This window comes from Camellia sinensis, chromosome 1 (assembly GCF_055761805.1).
Source record: "Camellia sinensis isolate YWXY chromosome 1, ASM5576180v1, whole genome shotgun sequence".
NCBI lineage: Eukaryota > Viridiplantae > Streptophyta > Magnoliopsida > Ericales > Theaceae > Camellia > Camellia sinensis.
In genome coordinates, this window is record NC_138961.1 from 115,407,764 (window position 1) to 115,435,244 (window position 27,481).

The 27,481-nt window shown below is 38.7% G+C and overlaps 2 protein-coding genes across 2 annotated transcripts; both read right to left on the minus strand.

Moving 5' to 3' along the window:
* Window positions 1–3,800: 3,800 nt before the first annotated feature.
* LOC114323970 (DUF21 domain-containing protein At5g52790-like) lies at window positions 3,801–5,862 on the minus strand. Its single transcript, XM_082913279.1, has 6 exons — window positions 5,682–5,862; window positions 5,502–5,578; window positions 5,327–5,410; window positions 5,038–5,151; window positions 4,805–4,891; window positions 3,801–4,001 (listed from the first exon to the last, which is right to left on the minus strand). Exons 1-6 carry the CDS (start codon window positions 5,860–5,862, stop codon window positions 3,801–3,803), a joined length of 744 nt encoding a protein of 247 aa, XP_082769405.1.
* Window positions 5,863–12,844: 6,982 nt separating this feature from the next.
* LOC114323969 (DUF21 domain-containing protein At5g52790) lies at window positions 12,845–18,565 on the minus strand. Its single transcript, XM_028271675.2, has 13 exons — window positions 18,040–18,565; window positions 17,867–17,943; window positions 17,686–17,769; window positions 17,407–17,520; window positions 17,180–17,266; window positions 15,831–15,970; window positions 15,640–15,727; window positions 15,436–15,509; window positions 15,143–15,333; window positions 14,665–14,924; window positions 14,160–14,206; window positions 13,575–13,839; window positions 12,845–13,156 (listed from the first exon to the last, which is right to left on the minus strand). The coding sequence occupies exons 1-13, from the start codon at window positions 18,218–18,220 to the stop codon at window positions 13,109–13,111; spliced, it is 1,656 nt and encodes a 551-aa protein (XP_028127476.2). The 5' UTR covers window positions 18,221–18,565; the 3' UTR covers window positions 12,845–13,108.
* Between the last annotated feature and the right edge of the window lie 8,916 nt (window positions 18,566–27,481).

A 27,481-nucleotide genomic window follows, 5' to 3' on the forward strand; every position in this document is an offset into this window, starting at 1 on the left:
TTAACAGCCCCCCTCAAACTCAAGGAGGTTGGACACAAACCAACTTGAGTTTGGAGAGAGTTACAAAACAGAAAAATAAACTGATAAATAAAATAAAACAGGATAGGAGACACGGTATGGTCGTGTCAGACCGTTGTAGCAGACAGTTTATGGGGTCATGTCGGACCGTTGTAGCAGGACAGTTTATGGGGTCATGTCGGACCGTTGTAGAAGACAGTTTACGGGGTCATGTCGGACCGATGTAGCAGGACAGTTTACGGGGTCATGTCGGACCGATGTAGCGGGACAGTTTACGGGGTCATATCGGACCGTTGTAGAAGACAGTTTACGGGGTCATGTCGGACCGATGTAGAAGACAGTTTATGGGGTCATGTCAGACCGATGTAGCAGGACAGTTTACGAGGTCATGTCGGACCGATGTAGCAGGACAGTGTGTGGTCGTGTCAGACCGTTGTTGAAGACAGTTTATGGGGTCATGTCGGACCGTTGTAGAAGCTTGTGGTGGTGCACCAAGGGGGCGACTTAGGGAGTGCGCCATGGGGTGGCTTGGGTGGTTCCCATGGTGTGTAACCATGCTCACCATGATACATGATATATGTATAACCCCCCCTCAAACTCAAATAGGTGTGAAGATAGAACCCTATTTGAGGTTGAAACAAAGGGAGTGATAAAGCTGACTGGTGTAGAAGACACTGTATGAGTGTGTATATAGGCTGCCCAAAAGATATACATGGATATAGATATCGAGCCCTCAAAATTCGTGCCCTCAAAAGGTGTGCCCGCACCCTCAAAAGGCGTGTCATCAAAAGGCGTGCCCGAGGCATCAAAAGGCGTGCCATGAAAAGGCGTGCCATGAAAAGGCGTGCCAGGTTGTCGGCGTCAAAAAGGCGCGCGATGCACGTGGCTGCCTCTGTGTCATGGTCTTTATAAACCGAAGCGGAGGAGGCAGAAACTGAGACAGAAAAATTGAGAGAAACCGCTGAAAAATTCTTCGTTTTGCTGAGAAAGAGAGGTCGTTTTGCGGAGAGAGATAGTCTGTAACACTCGGTTGTGAGAGATATTCTGTAACACTCTGTTGCCCAGAAAATGGCCTCGTCTTCCCGTGGGCTGCTCACTCTCTTTCCCGATCTCAACGAGTCCACAAGAGAGAGAACTGGTGCGGTGTCCCGTGAACCTCAACCAAACACCACTGGGTTTGCTCCGTTGAACTTTCCGATGCAGTCGGTGGAGCAAAAAATGGCAGTGCAAACGGATGTGGAGGCGAATCAGTATACTTTGAAGGCATGTGTGGAGTCCATGACGGCGGTCACAAACTTGTCGCACCGGCTGCAGAGTAGGACAAATGAGGTGCAGCAATTAAACTCCCAGCTGGCTCTGCTCCAACGCATGTATAAGGATGCGCGAGCAGAGATAAGCGTGCTAAGGGCAGAAAACAAGGAGCTGAAGCGGAAGGCCACCGTGATGTTCCGATTTGGAGGGCCGCCATATGCTGCAGTGGAGGAGCAGGGGGGAGTGAATGTGCTCGGTGGCGTGAGAAACACGGAGGCAACACCGTCAAGGGCCGCTCAGGACGGGGGCAAAAAGAAGAGACCGGCGGAATAGGCGAAGAAGTGAGGTCGGTTGGTGGCCGGCTGCAGAAAAGAAAACAAAGCTGTTGTTGTTGTTTTTTTTTTTTTTTTTTTTTTTTTTTGGAAAATGATGATCGGGGTTGATTCCGGAGATGAATAAAATATGGGTGTTGTGTAAATTTGTAAATTGTTTGATTTTTTTTTTTTTTTTTTGTTTTTTTTAATAAAAAAAAAAGATATATATATATATATATATAAAAGTAGGGAACAACATGATGTCTACCATCAATGAAGGTTTAGAATAAAAAATAAAGTTTGATTAAAAAATAAAGTGGGCAAAAGGTAGATGGGTTTAAAAAATAAAAAAGAGGATGGGTGTGTGTGCAAGATTGGTTTAAAAAATAAAAAGGAGGATGGGTGTGTGGGCAAAAGGGAATGGATGATATGGCTGCCCAAAAGTGTTTTTATTGTGGTGCATCCAGACTTTGAAAGGTGAAAAATTATAAAAGGTAGATGGGTTTAAAAAATAAAAAAGAGGATGGGTTCATGCACGAGATAGAGAGAATGAGATGGCAGTGTGTGTGTGTAGCTCTGATTGTGCTGTGTGGTTGAGATCCGGCGTGCAGAAATAGTTGGAAGATGAGAGGTCCGGCGGGCGGCCAAGGCGAGGCTGTCGCCCGCCGGTGAAGCGAAAATATTAGGTTCTTAACCTAGCTCTGATACCATGTAAAATAAATTGATGTATATTATTGATTGTATTGTTACAAGATTGTTGTGTATATTGATATTTTGTTATGTTTACAATGATCAAATATATAGAAGAGAAGAAGGTAGTAGGTGAAGTGGTAGGGGATGAAGTGGAGGTGGTAGTGGTAGGTTAGGTGAGGAGGTGAGTGTGTGTGGTAGGTAGTAGTGGGTTAGGTTTAGTGGGTTTAACAACCTATATGGAAGAAAAGCATTCATATTGAAGCTAGTTTTATCAACTTTGACAGAATTAATTTCTATATGTTACATCTAAAGCAACAATATTAATGAACTATAATGGAGCACAAAATAACATTTGCGTGAAGTACATCATAGTATTTATTAATACTAGTTAATTGGTTATATATATATATATATATATTACTAACCTGTAAGAGTTCCTCTAAAACATCTTCCATATACCAATGACTTCTTCCTCTTGATCTGGAAGTGATTCCAAAACTTTCTTTGTTATATTTTCATCTCCTTGTTCACCTCCTTTCTTTGGTTGGAGGTGCCAGCTGTCATTGCATCGCTCCGCTGTGTGCTGTAACGCTGGACTCTGACTCTCAGTAGTGTCGCTGGAAGTCACAGATGGTGGTGCGCGTGTAGAAAGGCTTTGTTGTTGCTTGTTCACAATTCCTATATATTATATAAGGAAATAGCAATGACCAACATATAACTACAAGTTTCCTTGTGTTCCATTGGACTTTATTTTGATAAAAGGACTGAAACAAGGCATGGGATCTTCTATATCCAAAATCTGGGAAATTTGTACGCAATGCAATGTCAGTCACATGATCAGGTGAATGGAATTTTGGATTGTAATATAAAGCACCTGAAATATTGAAAGAAATTACCTTTTCCCTCTGCTTGTTTTTGTAATATTGATGAGTTTGAATTGATGTTTATCATGATCATGTCATTTTTGTCTGTTGCATTTCCCGCAGAGTCCTTATCATTGTGCTTGCTCTTCACAACAGCAGCCATGTGGCTGTGCCCTTTTTTTGGAATTGGTTCAGTATATCATACGGTGGTAAACTGTCCTCCACCACCCTTTCACAGATAAAATCGCGCACAAAAAAAAAAAAAAAATGTTTATGCATTGCTTGCAAATTCAAGACCAAAATACATTTATTGTACCTAGGAATTCTCCTGATGGTAAGAATTCTGATTGGTGTTTTTTCTTCAGCACGGCATTTGATTAAACTTTTTACCTAACAATCACAGAAAATGTCCTAATGGTTAATTTCTGTTGTTTTGTCTCTTAAAACACACACACACACACAAAAAAATAAATAAATAAATAAAATGAACACAAACAAACAGGTTGTTACAGGTTCCACCATATGCTTACCAAAATAAGGCCTATAATATTTGATGGGCTTCCTGAATAGACAGGTACGCGACTGTGCCCTTTGCTCATTATCATGCTCATTGTATCCTTGGGGGAGCAAAACAAACATATATCTCATCTCATAAATAAACTTATAAGTAGAAAATGGTGTAAAATATATGTAGAGATCGAAGTAAGTTTTTTGTAGCGTACTTGTCTAGTTCAGAATTCAAATCAAGGGAAAATGTTTCAGATAAAGGTGTCATAGAATCTTTAGCAGTCTTCTGTGTTAAATCCAAAGCTCCAGAGATAATAGTAGTTTCATCATGTGTTAACTCTCCACCTTTCCCTGCCTGATAATATAAACACGAGTATATCAACACTGTATCACTTCAACTTAAACTTACTTTAGTACTAGCATTAGCACTGTCTGCACTGCATTCATTCTAAACGATGCCTGCACTCTACAATAGGGTGCAACTTGGGCGGGACCAATTGAAGCAACCCAAGCCCAACCCAAAAAATTTTAGGCCATAGGCAATATATATTTGACTTATGAGTAGACTTGGGCAAAAAGTTTAGAAGCCCAAATTAAATTTGGGCCGGGTGTAGACAGAGACACTAAGCAATCCGGAAACCTAATTGCATATGTTGCATATGTAAATATATAAAAAAATATTAAATATACATATAAATTATTAGCCGTTGAATGATGTTAAACTAATATAGATGTTTGATCATATTCACAATATACATCATACACACAAGTTACAACACAAAATCTATCATTTCCGTTTTGCTTAGAAATGGCAAAGACTGGTGCAGCGGTGCAATGATTTCTCGATTCGCTTCTCTGACTCATTATATAAATTATTTGTTTTGACGTTATTAATAATTTTATCTATAAAAAAAAATTTAGTAGGGCTAACTTTAACAAATTAATTAGCCAAACTGTAAATAAAAAACAAGAAAAAAAGGGGGAAAAACTCTATTTTGTGGGTAATTTGGGCCTAACCAGAGTTAAATTTATTATGCTCGTGTTGGACTTGGATAAACAAATTCAGATTGGAGGTCGGGCACTATCTGGATAAATGCAGTGCGAACGCTTTTCTGTGAAAAATTTCTCAACCTGTAGGTATTAATATCAGTAACTAACCTTGTTCGCATGCATGCCCACCAATGTCTTAAGTTCTGCCCGTCTCAAAAGTGCAGAATGCCCCTTTACAAGGAGCCAATCCAACAACTGTTACAATATGAACAGAAATTCCCATTTCATTTAGACATAAATTGGCTTCTTCTCCATGCTGCTTGGTATTAAGCACTTGAAATTCATAAACTGCAGGTATACAAAGGCGGCTTTTGCTTATACAATATTTAGAAGCATATTACCTTACTAACTGGGTAAGCTATAGGGAAGACAACTATGACAAGCAGCCGAACAACTACTAACAATTTGGCACCAACATGAAGTCCATACCGAGAACACACAGCCTGAGGGATAATCTGAGCAGAACAACAAAAAAAAAAAAAAAGAAAAAAAAACAGAGTGACTGTCCATTCAAGAATTTACCTCACCAAATGCAATCAAAGAGGGATAAAGAGTTAGCACTGCATTATTAAGCTATCAGCAATCAAGCTAGCATATCCCAAAACAAACACTGTTTGTTCAAGAAATTACCTCACCAAATGCAAGTATGAGGGACACTGATATCAACATAGCGCCCCACACTGGTAGAAGTGCATCGAGGAAAATGGGCAGTGCCTTAATGTAAAAAAAAAAAAAACATTATTGTTGAATTAATATATTTGAAGATATAGAATTGTTGAAAAATATACCAAAAAAACTAACATACCTCCATTGCCATGGCATTGCATATGAGGAGGGTACAAAGAAGCAAGTGTTGATTATTAACAATGGGGAGAATCTTCTCTGCCATCAAGAATATGTGCACGTAAATAAAGCTTCAGAAAACAAAGTAATGAAATGAGTGAATGAAAAGAGTATAAAGATCAAAATTCAAATTTAGGCCAACCCACATTCTTCCTGTCTTGTGGCTGACCAGCCTTGGTGAGGACCTCAAGATTGACAAGGCTGAGAGACATGAGTCCCAAAGTAAGACCTGACATGAGACTGGCAAAAGCTACCAGGGCCACAGATATGAGTAGATAAACCCAAAACATGGTCTCACAACACAGCACATTATTTGCTGCCATTTGTGACTGTTATGAACTGAATTATGATTGAACAAAAGCAGGTGGAGGAAGCGATGGAGCAGAACTAAGGCAGTTTAGTATAAATGTGATGGACAGCTATTGACAAAGAGCGGAAATTCTAACTTTTGGGATCAAATGTTGTGCGAAAGGGAAAAGTAATACAGATGCAGAGTCGTAGCCAAAACACAACTGCCAAAAACTGATAAGTAGGTTGTGGAATTGAAGAAAGTTGACAAGGGACCTCCATTTAAGAAATGAAAAAAAAATAAAAATAAAATACTACTAAACTAACAAAATATGTCATCAAACCCCCAAAAGATAACTTCAAAAATATAATTTTCCAATTATTAGTGATGTAGAACAAGTCGCTATACATAAGTCAACTAGAGGAGAGGTTGATTTTTCAATAATGATAGAGCCCCCACAAAACATAATTTTCATAATCTTTAAAATGATTTGGACTATTCATGTCATTGTCAGAGATAGAAAAAAAAATTCGCACACATCAATGATCAATAACATCAGTAGGGGTCGTGGGGTCCTCCCTTGTGGGAGTCCCAAATATTTTCTGATTTTTTTATGGCCAAGTGTAAAAATATTATTTTGGGGAACAAGCTCGGATTGCTTTTCAAATTTATTGTGACCTACGCTATTTGTTACGACACTAATTGCTTTGATTTATTTATTTATTTATTTATTGACATGTTCCTTTATTATTCTGTGTTTTGTGTTTTGCTATTGTTGAAAAATTGATTGACTTTAGAATTCATATCCAATTAAGTCGTTCATGGTGGCATAATTCATAACCCATTGAGACACCATGCTAGAAGAGATTCATTTTGAATCCACCTATCATAGAGATAAGAGCATATAATCCATTATTTCATCTCTTAAAGGAGATAGAGTTGTTGGTGGTTATAACTCTCCCACATAATATACGTATTATATTTGGGATAGTAAGATTTTAACCGGTAAGGGGAGAGTAAGATTTTAAACGTATGGGTAATTCTCTCTCATTTTTGTCCATAGAAACATAGAATAGCCTTTGTACTGTGAATAATGTACGTAGTTCTCTAGTAGTTCTACCTATTGCTAGAAATTGTTCGAGTTCATCAATGGAGGCACGTGATTCACCCACATGATCATGAGATTTGGTTTGAGCGCAAAAGGTATGCTCGAATCCATTTATTTATTTCCACTGTATTATTTTTTCAACATTGGTATCAGAGCCATTGTTGGGTTTTTTCATGTTATATGTGTATGAATAAATGTATGCATGTGATTCGTCCATTAAAATTGATGTTTTTCAAATTATCTCTAATCGTCCTAAATTTCATATATTGTAATCCATATAATGTAAAACATACCTGCAAAGTTTTGCAAAAATCGGACGATTAGATTTTGAGAAAAATTGAGATTCATATTTGACTTTCGTAACTTTGACTCCATGTTGTCTTTACATGTTTCGTTTTCATGTTCTGAAAATTATATAATTGGAATCCTCATTTTGAGATCTTCGAAACTATATATTATGGATCTAATTCCGATTTACGGTTGATGAGAAAATCAAACTCTAATTTTGGGTAAGAGCAGCTCTAATGGCTTGCCATTGGAGCTACTATTGCCATAATTTGGTAGCTCCACCAATGTAATGCGCTCCAATGGCACTTTATAGCAGCTGCTATATTTGAGAAATTTCAAAGCTTGTGTCAAACAACCTTTGGTAGTTGCTATTTGTGCCAAATCATCAAGAAAATGCCTCCCTCCTCCCAACAAAATATCCTTTCCTCCCGCCCACCATTTTTGTAGAAGAAATACAGAAATTGGTGTGTTTGGACGTCTGGCCGGTCATCCGGACACACCAATTTTTGTGCTAAAATGGCAGCTAAACTATTAGAGCACCATTGCTATTTTTCATCTATTTTCTACTATTCATTGCCATAATTTGATAATGAGAATGTGATTATAGCATTTTGCCATTGGAGATGCACTACAAGTTGAAGAATTGGAGGCTTGCTGCAAATTAATTGGCGCTGACATCATCGTGACACGTGCTTACATCATCATGATGTGCTGACGTCATTGATGACACGCACTGCTGACACATACGCTAACGTCATCATCACATGAGCTAATGGTGGATGGCTTAACGCTGAAGCAGTAGGGCCCTGTTTGGATTTCCTAAAAGTCAAAACTACGTTAATTGCTTCTATATTATTGGTTATAATTCTGATTGAAGCATGACTTATCCTGTTAGACTCGTAATTTGTTTTTCTACGATCTGTTAAAGTTACAAAATTTTATAGAAAATAAAATATTTTTCACTAATCAATAATTCAACATTTTTAGGTTAAATCACTCTCAGGAGAGCATGACTTAGATTCCGGACTTGAAATATTTACAATACACTATTGTAGTGATGTTTTATTTACCAGTATGAGTGTTGTACTATTTTACATTTTGTATTATTTATTTTGATTTTCTGTGTAGTTTTAATTACTTCAAATTTTAAAAAAATTCAAAAAAAATTACAGAAATTATTTAGCACTCTTATGGCATATTCTGAAAATTAATTCAGCATGTGTAGTTCTGTATTTATGCATAAAACTTATAGAATATTTTAATTCAAGAACTTGAATGTAATATTCTATTTATTTTAATTCCATGATTAAATATTCTAACATGTTTTCTTTTATGAAATCACATTGAGATGCTATTATATGGAATTAATATTTTATCATACTTTATACATGTCATAGTTAGTAAGGCTGTTCGGTTGAGAGATATCTTTGTAGATTTACTCCTACAATACAAACCAATATTTTGTGTATGAATTAATTTAATTTTGGATAATGTTACTTGTGGTGCAACAAATGATTATGAACATAGCAGTTTTTCGATCTTGCGACTTGTGCAATATTGTCATCATTTAATTTAAAATTTTTGCAGCAAAATTATATTGTGATATGTTAATCAAATTAATCCCAATACACAATTTTTTTTCTCTAATTGACTTATTTATAAAAGTTAATTTGGTTGACCTAAACTTAGTAGAGATGTTCAAATGTAAACAATGAAATCTTATTCTCTAGATGAACAGAAAGTCTTGGAGGTTTTAGGTAAGATCTTAGTTGAGCCAAAGTAAGAAAATACGACTCAATGCCTTTGTACTTTTTGTTGCCTTGATTGGCGCAATAAAAATTGATGTGTGCGCTATGATTAGTGGCATGCTAAGTGTTTTTGATTGGTGAGTTTGGAGTTGTGAGAATTAGTAAGGCCTTAATAGATCTAGACGTGATCCTAACTTTTGAGTTATGCGGATTGATTTTATAATGTTGTATTATTGGATGAAGTAACATCCAAGAGTTAAGTCATCCAAGATATGCTAGCTTAAATGAGTTAATCATTAAGTGTAAGACGAGTAGCCAGTATGAGCAATGTTTTGCTCTCTACCCAACTGATGAGAGTGGATGGATCAAAATTTCACGCACTATAATGGTGTGCGTTATAGTGTCATTTGAAGTTAAAAGATTAGCACTTAAAAGCTGCAAAATCTATTAAGACTAAGTGAGAAGATTAGTGCCTAGTGGCTGCAAAATCCATTGGCATTGCCAACTTGTCTAAGTTTGGACACTTATGGTTTCCACACTTGTGTGAGACATGAGGAGGTGCTTTTTTCTATGATTCCTTGGCTAGGCTAATACCTTTGAACGACGTTTATCAGTATGTGCAAAAGTTACAGCATAGTAATGAAGAAGTCAAGGCTAAGATGGTTGTTATGACACTAAGAATTTGACACATCGTTCATGAGAGCATTATTGTTGAATTAGACTCTTTAGCTTCATTCGCACTTAAGTTGCTTTAGGAGTAGTCATAGATTGATAGCTTATTCTCTCCTTGTGGATAGTAGAATTAATTGCAACTAACCATAAAGCGAGAAATAGAGATGGCAAGAAGAGTATAATCATGTTTCAACTAGATGTAGTAAGTGTATGGAGAACGAAATTGACTTGAAGGTGCTTTGGAGTAGCACTTACTAGCTAAATTTGACATGAGTTAGTCATGACCCATTACCTAGTTGGGCCTAACCTTTATACTTCTCTTCGCGAACTCACACATAGGATGATTGGAATTAGTTTATGACATTAGTCATGAACCAATGGCTTGTTGTATGTAATCACATTGACGAAAGGATGACATGGATGGTTTGAGTAGGCCTTCTTGGGTTCACTCCCTTGCGGCATCTTGCATTGTGACATGAATTTCAAAACATAACAATTTGAGGTATAATCATACGATTAGAAGTGTACTGAAATATGAGCTGGAATTTAGGAATAGAGAATTTCATAAATCTGTTACAATCCTAACTAATCCTCTCCATTAATAAAGTGAATATAAAGTCTCTTGCTCATCCTCTCCTTATAAATTTTGATTTTCAATTGGTGAATTGCACCTAAGAAAATTTGTACATTGTATGAGAGCTAACCGCCACATCGAGTATGGGATTCATTGGAATCCTTGGGAGCATTAAGTTAGGATATCTTTTACATCACATTTTCATTGTCCTCTTCCGTCCTTTTTCCACACCTCAACCTAACTATTCTGAGTTTCTTCAAACCCAAGAAGATAGCCCTTCCTCTCATGATCTAAACTTGAAGACACAGTGCCATAAGCAATTCCCAGAAACGCTGAAACCCCAAAAGTGATAAAAAATAAAAAAATAAAAAAAAGAGTTGTCAAGAAAGGTAACCAAAGTGGCACATCTCACAAATGTTGTTCCTTTACTTACATTATAAACTTTCAAGAAAGCTATACTGGTGGCCACATTCTCTGGTGCAGTGTTTGGCTTCTTGGCTTTAAATTGGAATAAGATTCCTAGGACTGTTGTTTATCCCAGAATTATGAAACACTATGTATTGTTACACCAAGATTATGAGGAGGGATTGACAAAATCTGATAAATTTTGTAATTTAGCTATGTTCGGATGTCTTTTTAGTTTAAACCCTAATTTTCTTAGTCAAACATGAGATTATATATATTTCTTTTGGTAGTGTAATGTATATAACAACAAAACAAACTTAAAAGAGTTCAACCAGGGTAAACTGAAGCAATTCTTACAGCAAAAAGAAATCAAAAACCTATTAAACCAGCTACTAGAATGATCCCAATTCAGCATAACTCCTCTGTTAAACTAATTATCCACGATACCCCTCCAAGTAAGTACTTTACTCTTAATATTTACAAAAACTCCCTCGAGCAATTCAGTCACTGATTGTCTCCTGTTTGCAAAAATTCTTGTGTTTCTCTCTTGCCAAATGAAATATACAGTTGTAGCTAATACAAGCTTGAACAATTTTTGGGCAAACTTACTTTTCCTCGCAAGCTGTGCAGTTCAATTGCACTTGCCCTGCTGGTTCAGTGGATGTCTCTGAATACTGAGCTTATCTAAAATTTTCTGCCATAGACTACTAGTGAAACAACAGTTGAAAAAGAGATGGGAATGGTTCTCATCAAGGGCATCACAAAGCTTGCATATTGTGTCTGAACTAAACCCCATTTGTACACCCTATCCAAGCTTGCATATCACTCTCCCTTTGTAGCCGACTACATGTAGCAAACATGAATTGCACTTGCATATGGTGTGTAATAGTGGCTAGTTTACGTTAGAAATGGTTAAGAAAATTCTGCACAAAACCAGAATTTTTAGTCAACTTTGGGCTACAATATAAATAGGACCCAAGTACCAGTTATGGCGGGTATTGGTAACGCATTCTATGCCACGTTGTAATTCACGTAATATATTTGGTTATTCAAAACCATTATCAAGTAAACGGGAAATTGATGCTAGAGTAAGTTCCATAAAAATGGTGTTTTGGTGGTTTTCCAAATTGACGGAAGGAAAGCTTGTCCCACATTGGTTAGCTAGGCTAACATTGTATGGGTTTATAAGCCTTGAGATTGGACCTTGGGATAGGTCCCAAGGGGCACTCAAGTTTTGAAGAGGAGGAGGTTATGGGTTAGACCCATTGGACCCAAAATAAACACGCGAGCTGCCGCCACCATCCGCCCAAGCGGGGTTGGGCATATTTGGCCCAATACTAAACTTTTTGGACCAAAAACATTTACAATTTATTTTACTTTATTTTATTTTTTTTGGAAAATAAATTCTGACCATTTGAATTCAAATTTTGGTTTGAAAAATTCAAATTCTGGCGGTTAGGCCTTTGCACCTCTTCAGTCCTTTCTGTATAGGTTCCATACCTATAGCTTCAACCCAAACAAGTTCATACCTATGCATTCTTCACCCGAACAGCCACCTTCTGTATCTATAAATAGCCAATCCCTCATTTGGATTTTGCAATCAAATTTTCGTTCTTCATTTACTAAAAGTTCCTGCATATTTCTGCATTTCTTTTCCTTGAGAGAGAATATATACACAGAGTGTGTGCGTTGTGCGAACAATTTGTAGTGCTGCTACTGTTAGTTGCAGATCATTTCATCTTGGGAGATAAACGTCCATAATCTGTGAGCACCCTAGAGAGGACGAATCTGTCTTAAGAAGACAATGTAAAACGCTGGACTTGATCGTTCTTGGAAAATAGTATCTGTAAATATTTTCCTGTTCGTAATTTGTTTCCTTCCTCCTACACTATTTCCAATTTCTGTTTTTGTTTCTGTGATTAAACAGATTCTAGAAAATCTTTCTTTTCATTCATTTATTTATTTATATGTTCTGTTTTTGTTGTTGAGTCCCAAACAGAAAATTTAGTTTTAATTCTTAACACAGTGAAGATTGAGTAACAGTTTCCACATATGTAAACATTTAGAGAGCTTCTAAATACACCCGATTAATTTCTCTGATCTAATTCTGGGACATTTTACTACAGTATGGACATGTAGAAATATATATATACACACCCCACATTGTACTGCTGACTATGGTGGGGTGTCTACAAATTCAATGCAAAAAGCAGGCAACAGATGTTTCCAGATGTCCACTGAATTCAGGCAATTCAAAATCACAAATAGTGGAAGTTTATGTTATAAGAGTATTTCACAACTAAAAAGTTGTCATATTCCAGCACTAATTTTATGGCGTTTTATCAACAATATAATATCTAATACAAGAATTTTATTTTATTTTATTTTATTTTTGGAACTTTGAATTCCAATATCATACAATACAAGTGACGCTTGCATGCCAAAAATCTCCAATGGTCATCATGTCAGAAAAAAAGTGGGAACTCTACGAATCACCAGGTTTTCTCAGCTTCTCATATGTTTTCCTTGAGACCTGCACAAAATATGAATACTTTTTCTTTATAAAAAGATAGCCATAAGAAAAGATTGTTTAAACTTTGCAATCAGCCAAGAATTTCAAGTATGACAAGAGAAGAAGAAATTAAATTACAGTGACTGAAAAACTTGACCGAGTGTAATGGGGCATGTTAACAATAGCTTATATTCCAAGTGAAAAACTTTCATGTGATGAAATTGTCGCACTTGGCGTCAAATTAAAAAAAAGGTGTAGTTTCACCCACATTTAGTAAATGATGATGATTTCAGCACAAGTTATCAAAAAATGCAAATTAATCATATAACATTTATAATATTTTTTTCCTGTGTACGTAAACAAATGTGCATGAAATTGAATGAGAAGCATATTACTCGAGCACAATGAAGCAGTAATTGTATTGAAAATTTAGACGTACCTGATGTGAGGATGGAGAGGTGCAAATGGATGGAGAATTTGGTGTAGATTTAGCAGGGGAAGCAGAGAGAGTTGGTTGTATAAATGGAGACTGAACAAAGGGTGAAATTGGGGACCGTAGTATTGGAGTGTGATGATAAGAAGAAACTGGTGTCTGATGACCTGAAGATAGTGGAGTTGCCATCGGCGTTCGCCATGCTCTATGAGAAGGTGCTCCTGGAGATCTTGATTGTGACTTCCTTGAAGGAAGCATGTTTATTTTAATTCTGACACAAAACATAGTAAATTGGTGTATATCATTAGACAATAAGTTAGTAACTAACGAAACAGAAATATATTACACTTGAAACTTTTTCTTTGGTTGTGTTTTCTTGTTTTGTTTTTTGCAAAACACACAAAACTTGTTTTTCTGAAAACAGGTCCCTTTTGGAAACTGTTTTTGCACAAATCTAAAAATGATGAAAATGATAGGTGTTTTTTAACATTTCATTTTTTTTTTTGGATTTCCATAAACACAAAAATTGAAAATGGGGGAAACAAAAACATAACCAAATGATCAATTCACAGATGCGGAATCGTAACTCACTTATTGTGAACATCAACATATTCATCAGTTTCATCCAGTATTTCTTCCTTCAAAACAAAACACAAATATTAGTTCATCAACAGAAAAAACACATTAAGTCTATGTACCCAGAAAAAGAACTCACAAAAAACAGTGCCATGTCTAGATATGGTGAGGTTTAAATTAAAAAAGAATTTGAACCACAAACTGCTAATGTGTATTTTTTTTTTTTTTTTTGTGAATAAAATTTTAGGTATGTTATCAGGATACCTAGAAGACTTGCAGAAAGAAAAGCATATATGAAAAGACTGATCTAATATTTACATATATGAAATTTCCTATCACCTATATGGAAGAAAAGCGTTCATATTGAAGCTAGTTTTATCAACTTGGACAGAATTAATTTCTATATGTTACATCTAAAGCAGCAAAATTAATTAACTATAATGGAACACAAAATAACGTTTGCATGAAGTACATCATAGTATTTATTAATACTAGTTAATTAGTTATATATATTACTAACCTGCAAGAGTTCCTCTAAAACATCTTCCATAGTAATGATACCAATGACTTCTTCCTCTTGATCTGGAAGTGATTCCAAAACTTCCTTTGTTATATTTGCATCCCCTTGTTCACCTCCTTTCTTTGGTTGCGGGTGCCAGCTATCATTGCATCGCTCCGTTATGTACTGTAATGCTGGACTCTGACTCTCAGTAGTGTCGCTGGAAGTCACAGATGGTGGTGCATGTGTATAGATACTCTCTTGTTGCTTGTTCTCAATTCCTATATATCATATAAGGAAATAGCAATGACCAACATATAACTACAAGTTTCCTTGTGTTCCATTGGACTTTATTTTAATAAATAGACTGAAACAAGGCATGGGATTTTCTATATACAAAATCTGGGAAATTTGTACACAATGCAATGTCAGTCACATGATCAGGTGAATGGAATTTTGGATTGTAATATAAAGCACCTAAAATATTGAAAGAAATTACCTTTTCCCTCTGCTTGTTTTTGTAATATTGATGAGTTTGAATTGATGTTTATCGTGATCATGTCATTTTTGTCTGTTGCATTTCCTGTAGAGTCCTTAACATTGTGCTTGCTCTTCACAACAGCAGCCATGTGGCTGTGCCCTTTTTGGAATTGGTTCAGTATATCATACAGTGGTAAACTGTCCCCCACCCTTTCACAGATAAAATCACGCACAAAAAAATAAGAAAAAATAAAAATATTTATGGCATTGCTTGCAAATTCAAGACCAAAATACATTTATAAAATTTTGTACCTAGGAATTCTCCTGATGGTAAGAATTCTGATTGGTGTTTCGTCTTCAGCACGGCATTTGATTAAATTTTTTACCTAACAATCATAGAAAATGTCATAATAGTTAATTTCCGTTGTTTTGTCTCTTAAAACACAAAAAAACAATAATGAATAAAAAATATGAACACAAACAAACAGGTTGTTACAGGTTCCACCATATGCTTACCAAAATAAGGCCTATAATATTTGATGGGCTTCCTGAATAGACAGGAATGCGACTGTGCCCTTTGCTCATTATCAAGCTCATTGTATCCCTGGGGGAGCAAAACAAACATATACCTCATCTCATAAATAAACTTATAAGTAGAAAATGGTGTAAATATATGCAGAGATCGAAGTAAGTTTTTTGCAGCGTACTCGTCTAGTTTAGAATTCAAATCAAGGGAAAATATTTCAGATAAAGGTGTCATAGCATCTTTAGCAGTCTTCTGTGTCAAATCCAAAGCTCCAGAGATAATGGTAGTTTCATCATGTGTTAACTCTCCACCTTTCCCTGCCTGATAATATAAACACAAGGATATCAACACTGTATTACTCCAGCTTAAACTTAATTTAGTACTAGCATTAGCACTGTCAACACTGCATTCATTCTAAACGATGCCCGCACTCTACGATAGGGTGCAACTTGGGTGGGACCAATTGGAGCAACCCAAGCCCAACCCTAAAAGTTCTAGGCCATAGGCAATATATATTTGAATTATGAGTAGACTTGGGCAAAATGTTTAGAAGCCCAAATAAATTTGGGCCGGGTGTGACAAATGTTGAGCATCCACACCAATGTGAACTTGGCTATGGAAGTCAAGTATGGAGGCTGTAAATATAGATTTTCTGAAGATTTTCAAAACTAGGGTGGTTGTGTAGTAAGCTTGCCATTTATTTTTTATAGTTGGTTGTTGGCAAGCAGAGGTTGGCACACAGAGGCTCTCCTGTTTGTGTATAAATAGGAAGATCTATGAGCTGAATTAATCATCAGAGTGTGAAGAAAAAGAGAGTTTTGAGAAGTGTATGTGAGCTTTGAGTTGAGTAGAGAGAGTGATATACTCCTCCTTTGTTTTTTGTATTTTTGCACTATTATAGTGCATTCTCTTTCTCTCCTGTGAATGTAGGCATTGTGCCGAACCACGTAAATATTTGCCTCATTTGTGTGTGTGATTAAATTATGAGTGTGCCTAATTCTAACAATAAAGACACTAGGCAACCCCGAAAACCTAATTGCATATGTAAATATATAAAAAAAAATTAAATATACATATAAATTATTTGCCGTTGAATGATGTTAAACTAATATAGATGATCATATTCATATACATCATACACACAAGTTACAACACAAAATCTATCATTTCCGTTTCGCTCAGAAATGGCAAAGACTGGTGCTGCAATGCGATGATTTCTTGATTCTCACCTCTCACTCATTATATAAATTATTTGTTTTGACGTTATTAATGATTTTATCTATAAAAAAATGTTAATAGGGTCTAACTTTAACAAATTAATTAGCCTAACTGTAAAAATTTTAAAAATAAAAATAAAAATCTCTAATTTGTGGGTAATTGGGGCCTAACCAGAGTTCAACTTATTATGCTTGTGTTGGACTTGGCTAGACAACTTCAGGTTGGAAGTCGGGCTCTATTAGGATAAATGCAATGTGAACTCTTTTCTGTGAAAAATTTCTCAGCCTGTAGGTATTAATATCAGCAACTAACCTCGTTCCCGTGCATGTCCACCAATATCTTTAGTTCTGCCCGTCTCAAAAGTGCAGAATGCCCCTTTCCAAGGAGCCAATCCAACAACTGTCACAATATGAACAGAAATTCCCATTTCATTTAGACATAAATTGGCTTCTTCTCCATGTTGCTTGGTATTAAGCACTTGAAATTCACAAACTGCAGATACACGAAGGTGGTTTTCGCTTCATATAGAAGCATATTACCTTACTAATTGGGTATGCGATAGGGAAGACAACTATGACAAGCAGCCGAACAACTGCTGACAATTTGGCGCCAACACTAAGTCCATACCGAGAACAAACAGCCTGAGGGATAATCTGAGCAGAACAAAAAAAAAAAAAAAAAAAACAGTGATTGTCCATTCAAGAAATTACCTCACCAAATGCAATCAAAGAGGGACAAAGAGTTAGCACTGCATTATTAAGCTATCAGCAATCACGCTAGCACACCCCAAAACAAACACTGTTTGTTCGAGGAATTACCTCACCAAATGCAAGTATGAGGGACACTGATATCAATATAGCGCCCCATGCTGGTAGAAGTGCATCGAGGAAAATGGGCAGTGCCTTAATGTAAAAATAAAAATAAAATAAACATTGTTATTAACTTAATATATTTGAAGATATAGAATTGTTGATAAATATACCAAAAAAACTAACATACCTCCATTGCCATGGCATTGCATATGAGGAGGGTGCATAGAAGCAAGTGTTGATTCTTAACAATGGGGAGAATCTTCCCTGCCATCAAGAATATGTGGAAGCAAATATAGCTTTAGAAAACGAAGTAATGAAGTGAGTGAATGAAAAGAGTATAAAGATAAAATTTAGGCCAACCCGCATTCTTCCTGTCTTGGGGCTGACCGGCCTTGGTGAGGACCTCAAGATCGACAAGGCTGAGAGACATGAGTCCCAGAGTAAGACCTGACATGAGACCGGCAAAAGCTACCAGGGCCACAGATATGAGTAGATAAACCCAAAACATGGTCTCACAACACGGCACATCATTTGCTGCCATTTGTGACTGTTACGAATTGAATTATGATTGAACAAAAGCAAATAGAGGATGCGATGGAGCAGAACTAAGGCAGTTTAGTATAAATATGATGGACAGCTATTGACAAAGAGCAGGAATTCTAACTTTATGCAGTGCGAAAAGGAAAAGTAATAAAGATGCAGAGTCGTAGGTGACCAAAAAGCCAAGACACAACTGCCAAAAACTGATAAGTATGTTATGGAATTGGAGAAAGATGATAAGGGACCTCCATTTAAGAAATGAAAAAAAAAAAAATACTACTAAACTAATAAAATATATGCCATCAGACCCACAATTGATTGCGATGGGGCGTTTTGTTGCAGTTAAAACCCCCCCAAAGAAAATTTTAGTTATTAATGATGTGGAACGAGTCACTATACATAAGGCGATTAGATTTTGATTTTTTTATGGCCAATGTAAGAGGGTGTTTGAGATGATTTAAATAAGGATGTTTTTTAATTTTTTATGAAAATATGTATAAAAAGTACAAAAGTAATGTGATCTAAAATGGTAAAAAGATTTTTTTTTAAAAAAAATGTGTTAATATAAGTGATGCCAAATAGTGTCTAAAAATATTATTTTGGGGAACAAGCTTGGATTGTTTTTCGAATTTGGTAGTTTGGTCCAAAATGGCCCAGCAAATAAAACCCCTTGTTTTGTTGTGACACTGATGGCTTTTTTTTTTTTTTTTTTTTTGACAGGTCTCTTTATTAATTTGTATTTTGTGTTTTGTTATTATTGGAAATTGGGTTGGGTTTAAAACCCATATCCGATTGGGTCGTTTATAGTGGCATGACCCATGACTCATTGAGAGACCCTCTTAGGAGAGATTCATTTTGAATCAACTTATCCCGGAAATAAGAGCATATAATCCATTATCTCATATTATAGAGTTGTAAGTGGTTATAACTCTCTCACATAATAATATATGTATTATACTAAATTTTAACCATCTGGATAATCAACTTTCCCTCTCTCCTGGCCTTTCTCTCCTTTAGCCTTTTGTATTGTGAATAGTGTGAATAGTGCTCTAATAGTTTTACCTCATTGTTTGGAGTTGTTCGAATTGATCAATGGAGACACGTGATTCACTCACATGATCATTGAATTCAATTTGAGCACAAAAACTATGTCCAAATCTGTTTATTTATTTTTTATTATTTTTCCAACAGCTATGTATGGGATCGTGATCCTTAGTTTAGAATTAATTATATTTCTCAATTTCCATGGTAGTCCTTGTGGCCTAATGTTTTTCTTCTATTGGGGATTTGACATTGATGATATCTTCTGACTGTTTCGCTATCAGCTTTATGTCAGGCAGCATTTGCTTGAGGCATAAGAAAAATGCTTGGGAGCTCTAATTAGTGCTCCCACTAATTAGGTGGCAGTGGGTCCCGCCATTAATGATGTGATGTTTTGGTCTTGGAGTTGTTTTTTATTTTATTTTTTTTTACTTTTTTAATGCATTAGTGCTATTAGTGGTGATATTTTTAGTGGGATGAATCATTGTTGGAGGCATAAAAGAGTTATTTGGGAAAGGAATACACCTTCCAACTGCTTCCACAGAGCCAGTAAAATGACAACTGTCAGCTCTCATCATGCGTCGTCTGAGAGGACAATAATGGAAGAATCTACATCATCAAATCTTTGGTATTTTGTGCACTGCTTTTGTCCCTGTCTTTTGTTCTTCTTTTGAATGCATGCTTGGCACAAAACAGGTCTTGACTAATATTTTATACTCATAAATTTGGAAAATCTTTGTGATCAAGATAAAACCTTCTTTAAATTCCATATATAAAATTTTGAATGTCTGTGGGAGCAGTTGAAATTGAATTGAACAAACCCAGGGGGTGTGGTCGAGTGGTAAGGACTCCTCCTCCTCCCTTAACCAAGTGTCGGGGGTTCAATTCCCGCCTTGGGCATGGAGCAGCCTTAAATCTCTGGGCCAGCTGTTCCACCCTTCGAGGTGCCTACAATCAGCGAAGGGATTAGTCTCCGCGGTCAGCAGAGGATACCCTGGGAGACCAAAAAAAAAAAGAAATTGAATTGAACAGCACACGCGCCTTCCTCACTGTCTGGACTTATGAGGCCCCTGAAGTGGCAGTTAACTTCTTCTATAAGAGTGAGTACCTAAAGAAAAGAGCAACATGGGTTGAGATGTTTAATGAAAAAGCAAAGGTTGTGTGTGTCTAGTTGAGCCTGAAAGTGAACATAATTTTTAAGTCCATGTTTATTATTTGTTTAATAATAGTTTTGGGTGAACCTTACAGCAATTAGATCAAGGTTAGGTATGAAATACCTACTTGGCTATTAATTAACAACTATAATTGCTTTTGTGATGGGGTCCAAGGATATATGGAATGCTGATGCAAGCCAAAACACAAACAAAACTTGGATATTGACTTATTTAATGGTGATTGCTGACTTTATAAGGTTGTCGTATGGGACCCAAAACACTCATACTTGACCCAAAATGGCCTAACAAGTCCACTCGCTGCTATGCAGTGTGCAGTGTGTTGGATTCCGGCTCAAATTTCATTGTTTAGGCCTAAAAATCACAGAGTTCATTATATTTGAAAAGATTCTAAATTTTGGGATCTAAATAATTCCGTTTTGGGTCAGAATAAAAATTATATAAAAAATAAACTGCTTTTATATTTTAGATTCCGAATTTGAGTCTAACTCAAAATTTTTATTTTTGGCTATTTTTTTTAATGAAATTTTGGTTTTATTCGAGGGTGTGGATTGTGTTTTAGGAGATGTTTGGTAACCTGATTTAATACTAAAAATTGAATGCATTAAGTGATAATAAATTAAGCTCATTTGATAATCACAATTAATATTACTCAAAAATATAAGTGCTACTTAAAATTTAAATTAAAAGTTAAGAAAATATCATATAAAATTTACTTAATTTTGATTAATACTAAATATAAACGTCGATATACACTATTATAAATTCACTACCACCACCATCACAACAACCAACACTATCATGCCACCGCTACCACTACTACTACCACCACCCCCATCATGCCATCCGCCACTACTACCTTCATCACCATTGTCATGATTGCCATAAACATAGCCGTCATTTTACTATTGCCACCACACTATCACCACAGTCGCCATCATCATTGCCATTACTACTATTACTACAATAGCTACTACAATCCTTCAACTCCACAATTATTGTCACCATTGTCATAACCACCATCACGCCATCTCTTTTTTTATCTACATTACCCTTTCACCATTATCGCAACTACTATCCATTTATCTCTACCATTATTGCTGAGAGGGTAATTTATGTGAAAATTGGGCCGAGCTGGGTAATGGGCCGTTATGAGCCACAGTATAAAGGGCCAAGTAAAGGGGCCACGTAAGTCACTCCGGTCGTATGGATATTCCGAAGTTAGTCCGGTCCTAAGACTGCGAAGCTAGTCTGGTCCGACGTAAGAACGAAGTTAGATCGGTCTAACAGTACCTTTGCGTTAGACCGGTCTTGGAGTTATACCGGTCACGACTTGTTAGTTCGGCCTAACCACGCCGTGTGTTGTGCATGAGAAGCCGACGTACGAGAAGTAAAAGGAAGAGCTAGTTCGGCCTACTCTGAGGCTTGGCATAGCCATAATTGTTTCGGTCATGTTGGAATTCGGCCATGGTAAAAACTATCTCACTTGGTTCAAGCAGTGAGGGGGGTGTTGAAGGATAAGCATTATCTTTCAGGAGTAAGAATCCTAGGAGGACTCTGCAGAAGTCCTACTAGGATTGTGCCATACGAAACCTATAAAAGCTCACAAACATCACCTTTGGGGAGGTAACACACAACTTTGCTTTCTGAATTCACAGAGCTTTGTCTATTTGTCAAGTTTGCTGACTTAGGCATCGAAGAGGTTTCCGGCACACACCCGCCGGCTAGCTCACATTTGTGTTTTCAGGTGATAAGGCGACGTCGTACGGAGGAGCGCAGACTTGGTCAACAGGATTATACGAAAAGGTTTATTTCTTTCCCGTACAATTAGCGCTGTCTGTGGGAAGTACAGATAGAACAAAACCTCTTGACTAAAAGCTTCTCCTCTTTACAAACAATGGCGCACATTGAAGAATTACCACAGTCCGCCATCGACGGGCAAACTCCAGATGGGGGTGCAAGGCGTGAAGGATTACCTTCTATCCCTTCCATGGCGGACTTGGAGTCCCAACGACATAACACCAGGAGGGATACAAGGGGGAGACGGACTCACAGCCCCCGTCACTCTCGTTCACAAAGTCCTGACAAGCAAAGGTGAAGGATTGATCCTCAAGCTCTGGAAGACCGCGTGAAAGAGCAAGATGAATTAATAAGGAAGATGGCGGCGGACATGGAGGCCTTGAAACGCCAGATGAAGAAAAGAGAAGTGGCGACAGGAGAGGGGCGCAAAAACAAGACGCCCCATTGCCACTCAGAAAATCGTAGTAGGAATACCACACCCTCGCAAGGGGAGAGCAAAAGCCTCAGGACAGGCGATACTCAATCCTGGTCTTCCAGAACTCGTCACTCCACGTATGAGAGGACGAGATCTGAAAGATCATACACTGAAGGAAGCACGTATTGGCCCTCGCATTCGCACCAAACCAGATCTAGAAAGACGGAATTACCCAGATCATCCGACTTACGAATCGTGCTCGAAGCAAAGGCACGATGCAAGGAGGATGCCAGGGCAAGGGATCCACACAGAGTTTCGGCCTTACAACGGTTGGCTCCTCGGACGCATGGAAGCGTCGAAGTTGGAATGCCAATACCGCGCCCTGCCTACGAACCAACGGACAAAGCATTAGTAAGGCTACAGACTTCGCCGTTTGTTTCGGCGATTGAAAACGCGCCCCTACCATCAGGCTTCCTTCAGCCCAAATTCACTACATATGAAGGGAAGACAGACCCCTACTCACACTTGAGCCACTTTCGCTAGGTCATAGCCGTGTACAGGCGAAACGAGGCCTTAATGTGTATACTCTTCCTATCAAGCCTTGGCGACCTAGGCTTGACTTGGTTTGAGAAACTTCCAGAGGGCAGCATAGCCTCCTGGGCACAATTGGCAGAGGCGTTCGTAACAAGGTTCCGAACAAACACTAAAACCCCGGTGGAGATCGACCAGCTACTCTCCATCGACATGGGCGATAAAGAGACCCTAAGATCCTACAATAGTCGCTACTGGGAGACATTCAATCAGATTGGGGACTGCCCCACCAATCTCGCCATTGCACAGAATAAAAGAGGCCTTCCAGTCGGGAACAGACTAAGGGACTCGATCACCATGACGCCACCCCTCACCATGGAAGCCCTGATGGAAAAAGTGCATCAGCACATCAGGGTAGAAGAGGATGACGCGCGTGCCAAAGCAAAATTTGGTGCGACCACAGTACCAGAAAAGAAAACCTCAGCAAAGGTCAATGCAGTAGATCGTCAAAACAGAAACGGACGTGGCAGACGAGATAACGGAGAAGACCCGGATAAAAGATGGTTGAGAATCCGCACTGCCATAACCATGGTGTTCAAAAAATCGATACATCGGATTCTGAGTGAAATAAGAGATGAGCCTTTTGTCAAGTGGCCAGCCAAGCTAGGAGAAGCTCAGAAGGACTATGACGAAAGATCACGGTGCACCTTCCATAAAGAAAAGGGACACCGCACTGAGAATTGCACACCATTGAGGCAACACCTGGAGGAATTGGTGGCAGCAGGACACTTGGATAAGTACATTGAAGGAGGAACGCAACCAGCCCCCCAGGATCACAATAACCCTAATGGGATGCCAATCGACGCCCCGCCTCAAGGCATTATCAATGTAATACATGGAGTCTTTGAACCTGAGCATGTATGCGAGCTTAGAGAATCAATCAAAAAGGCTGAACATTTAAGAGAGGTGCTAAGCGCCCAACCAGCCACCAAAAAGGGAAAGACAGAGGCAACAGACGTCATGTCTTTTTCAGATAAAGACTTAGAACGAATATACTGCCCTCACAATGATGCCCTGGTCGTCACTCTCCGAGTCAAAGATTTTTGACGTTAAGCGGATTCTGATTGACCAGGGTAGTTCATGTGAAATCATGTACTACGAAACATTTAAACAACTGAAGTTACAAGACAAAGACTTGGCGCCTGCTGTATCTCCCCTAATTGGATTCAACTCCATGCCAGAATGGCCCGTCGGCAAAATAATTCTTCCAGTTAGAGCAGGAAGCGTGACGAAACAAGTGGAGTTTTGGGTATTGAAGGTCCCCTCTACTTACAAAATCATCCTGGGCAGAACATGGCTGCATGCCATGCGATCGATGGCGTCATCCTACCACCAAGTAATGCGGTTCCCCAATGACACCGGTATAATTGAAGAAGTCTATGGAGATCAGATCATGTCGAAGCAATGCTTCGTCACAGTAAATGGCAGCTGCGCTGCCAAAGGATATGTTCATTCGGTGGAAGAACCAGAGAGTAATGAGCTATTCGCAGATGTTGGCAAAGCGGCGGATCAGAAAGCAGTGGAGGACTTGGTAGAGGTAAAAATAGATGAAAAGAACCCGGATAAGTTCTTTTTGCTCGGTTCGTCGCTGTCCAGCACTGAGAGATTAGAGGTCTTGGAATTCTTAACCTCTAACATCGAAGTGTTCGCCTGGACACCGTACGACATGCCAGGCATCGATCCAAACTTCATCTGTCACCAACTCAATGTCCACCCATCCGCCAGACCAGTCATTCAGCGCACCCGCAGATCGGCACTTCACCATGCCGAAATAGTGGCAGAAGAAGTAGGTAACCTGCTGGAGGCAGGAGCAATTAGAGAGGTGCACTACCCAAAATGGATCTCCAACACGGTCGTAGTACCAAAGAAGAATGGCAAATGGCGTGTCTGCGTCGACTACAAAACAGTCAACAAGGCGTGCCCAAAAGATAGCTTCCCTTTACCACAGATAGATCAACTGGTAGACCTGACAGCGGGGCACAACCGACTTAGCTTTCTGGATGCATACAAAGGCTACCACCAAATCGCCATGCATGAACCAGACTAGGAGGTCACATCTTTTACAACTCCAAGAGGACTATACTGTTACAAGGTCATGCCCTTTGGACTGAAAAACGCAGGGGCAACATTCCAACGGATGGTCACTAAGATGTTTGAACCATTGTTAGGCAGAACATTGGAGGCTTACATCGACGACATGGTGGTCAAGAGCAAGGATGAGAATGACCATCTTAAGGACCTAGGCGAGATGTTTGAGATCCTAAAGAAGCACAAGTTGCGCCTCAATGCGTCCAAGTGTGCGTTCGGAGTAGGGTCTGGCAAATTCCTGGGCTTCCTTGTGACTAACCGAGGCATAGAAGCAGATCCCTCTCAGATCAAAGCAATCCAGGATTTGGAGAGACCAAACTCAGTCAAAGAAGTGCAGCATCTCACCGGCATGGCGGCTACGCTCAATCGGTTCATAAGCCGGTCATCAGACAGACTTCGACCATTCTTTCAAGCTTTAAAGGCCAAGTTTGAGTGGGATGAAGAATGCGACCAAGCTCTGGAAAGCTTGAAGGAATATATGTCTTCCCCACCACTGCTTGTTACCCCAGTACCTGGAGAAGAACTCTTCCTATACCTAGCAGTCTCTCAGCACGCAATTAGCGCAGTATTGGTCCGTGCGGAAGGAATCTAACATCTGCCTATCTATTATGTCAGCAAGACATTGCTGGGCGCCGAAACATGGTACTTGCCATTGGAAAAATTGGCCTTGGCCTTGATGATGGCCTCAAAGAAGTTGTCGCATTACTTTCACGCCCACACCATAGTCGTCCTAACAGCTTTCCCATTAAAAGCTTTGTTTGAGAGGGCTAACTTTTCTGGTCGAATCCTGAAGTGGGCAGTAGAGTTAGGACAATTCGACATCAAGTTCCAACCCAGAACCGCAATAAAAGCTCAAGCATTGGCGAATTTTGTCGCAGAATTTACTCCAGGAAGTCATTACATCTGCCCAGTCGACCTGACTGACACAACCGAACTAAGGATAGAAGTTGACGCCAGAATAGCACCATCCCTAATGCAGGATACGCAGTCAGACTCCAAGACAGACCAAAGTAAAGAGGACAAGGAAGAAGCAAACCATACTGCACCAAGCGAAGACTTGCCAACAAATAAAGACTTGGTTCAATCAGATAGCGAGGGGCAGACAGCAAGCAGGGACCTTAAAAAAAACATCAGCGACATTTTAGACCCCACGACGTCATCTGACCCCTCCACTTGCTGGAAGTTGTTCGTTGGAGAAATGTGGAAGCTCTTTGTGGATGGAGCATCCAACCGGCATGGAGCAGGGATTGGCATAGTCCTCATCTCTCCAGACGGCCTAGTAGTGGAGCAGGCAATCAATCTTGGCTTCCCAGCATCAAACAACGAAGCGGGGTATGAAGCGCTTCTCGCAGGACTCAAATCAGCATACTACATGAAGGCCACCGAACTAATGGTCTACAGCGACTTACAGCTGGTGGTAAATCAAATTTCTGGTGACTATGAAGCAAAGGATGATAGAATGGCCAAGTACCAAGAATTGGTCAGAACAGAGATCAAGAAATTTGAAGTAGTAAGGATAGAACAAATCGGCAGGGAGGAAAACAGCAGAGCGGACGAACTAGCAGGCTTTGCCTCAATGGCAGATACATCCATCCCTCATCCATTGTTCATCGACTACTTACCAAGACCAAGCATCGAAGACCCAGAAGCAGAAGAAGTATGCTGCGCAGAACTAGGCCCCTCTTGGATGGATCCTATCATCCTGTTCTTAAAAGACGACATCTTACCAGAAGAGAAAAAAGAAGCCAACAGAATAAGAGCGAAGTCGCAGCGATTTTGGCTTTCCCCATCTTTGGCATTATACAAAAAGTCATTCTCAGGACCTTACCTAAAGTGTGTTTATCCCAGAAAAGTGGAAGCATTCTTGTTCGAAATACACGAAGGGGTGTGCGGAAGCCATCAAGGAGGAAGATCGCTAGCTTACAGGGCCATTTCGCAAGGATACTGGTGGCCATACATGCAGGCAGGTTCGAAGAAATATGTGAAGAGGTGCGAGAAATGCCAGAAATTCACACATCAAATACATCAATCAGCTAGAGAACTCCTTCCATTGACTAGCCCATGACCTTTCGCAATGTGGGGCTTGGACATAGTAGGACCACTTCGCACAGCACCCGGAAACAAGAAGTTCTTTCTCGCAGCAACAGATTACTTC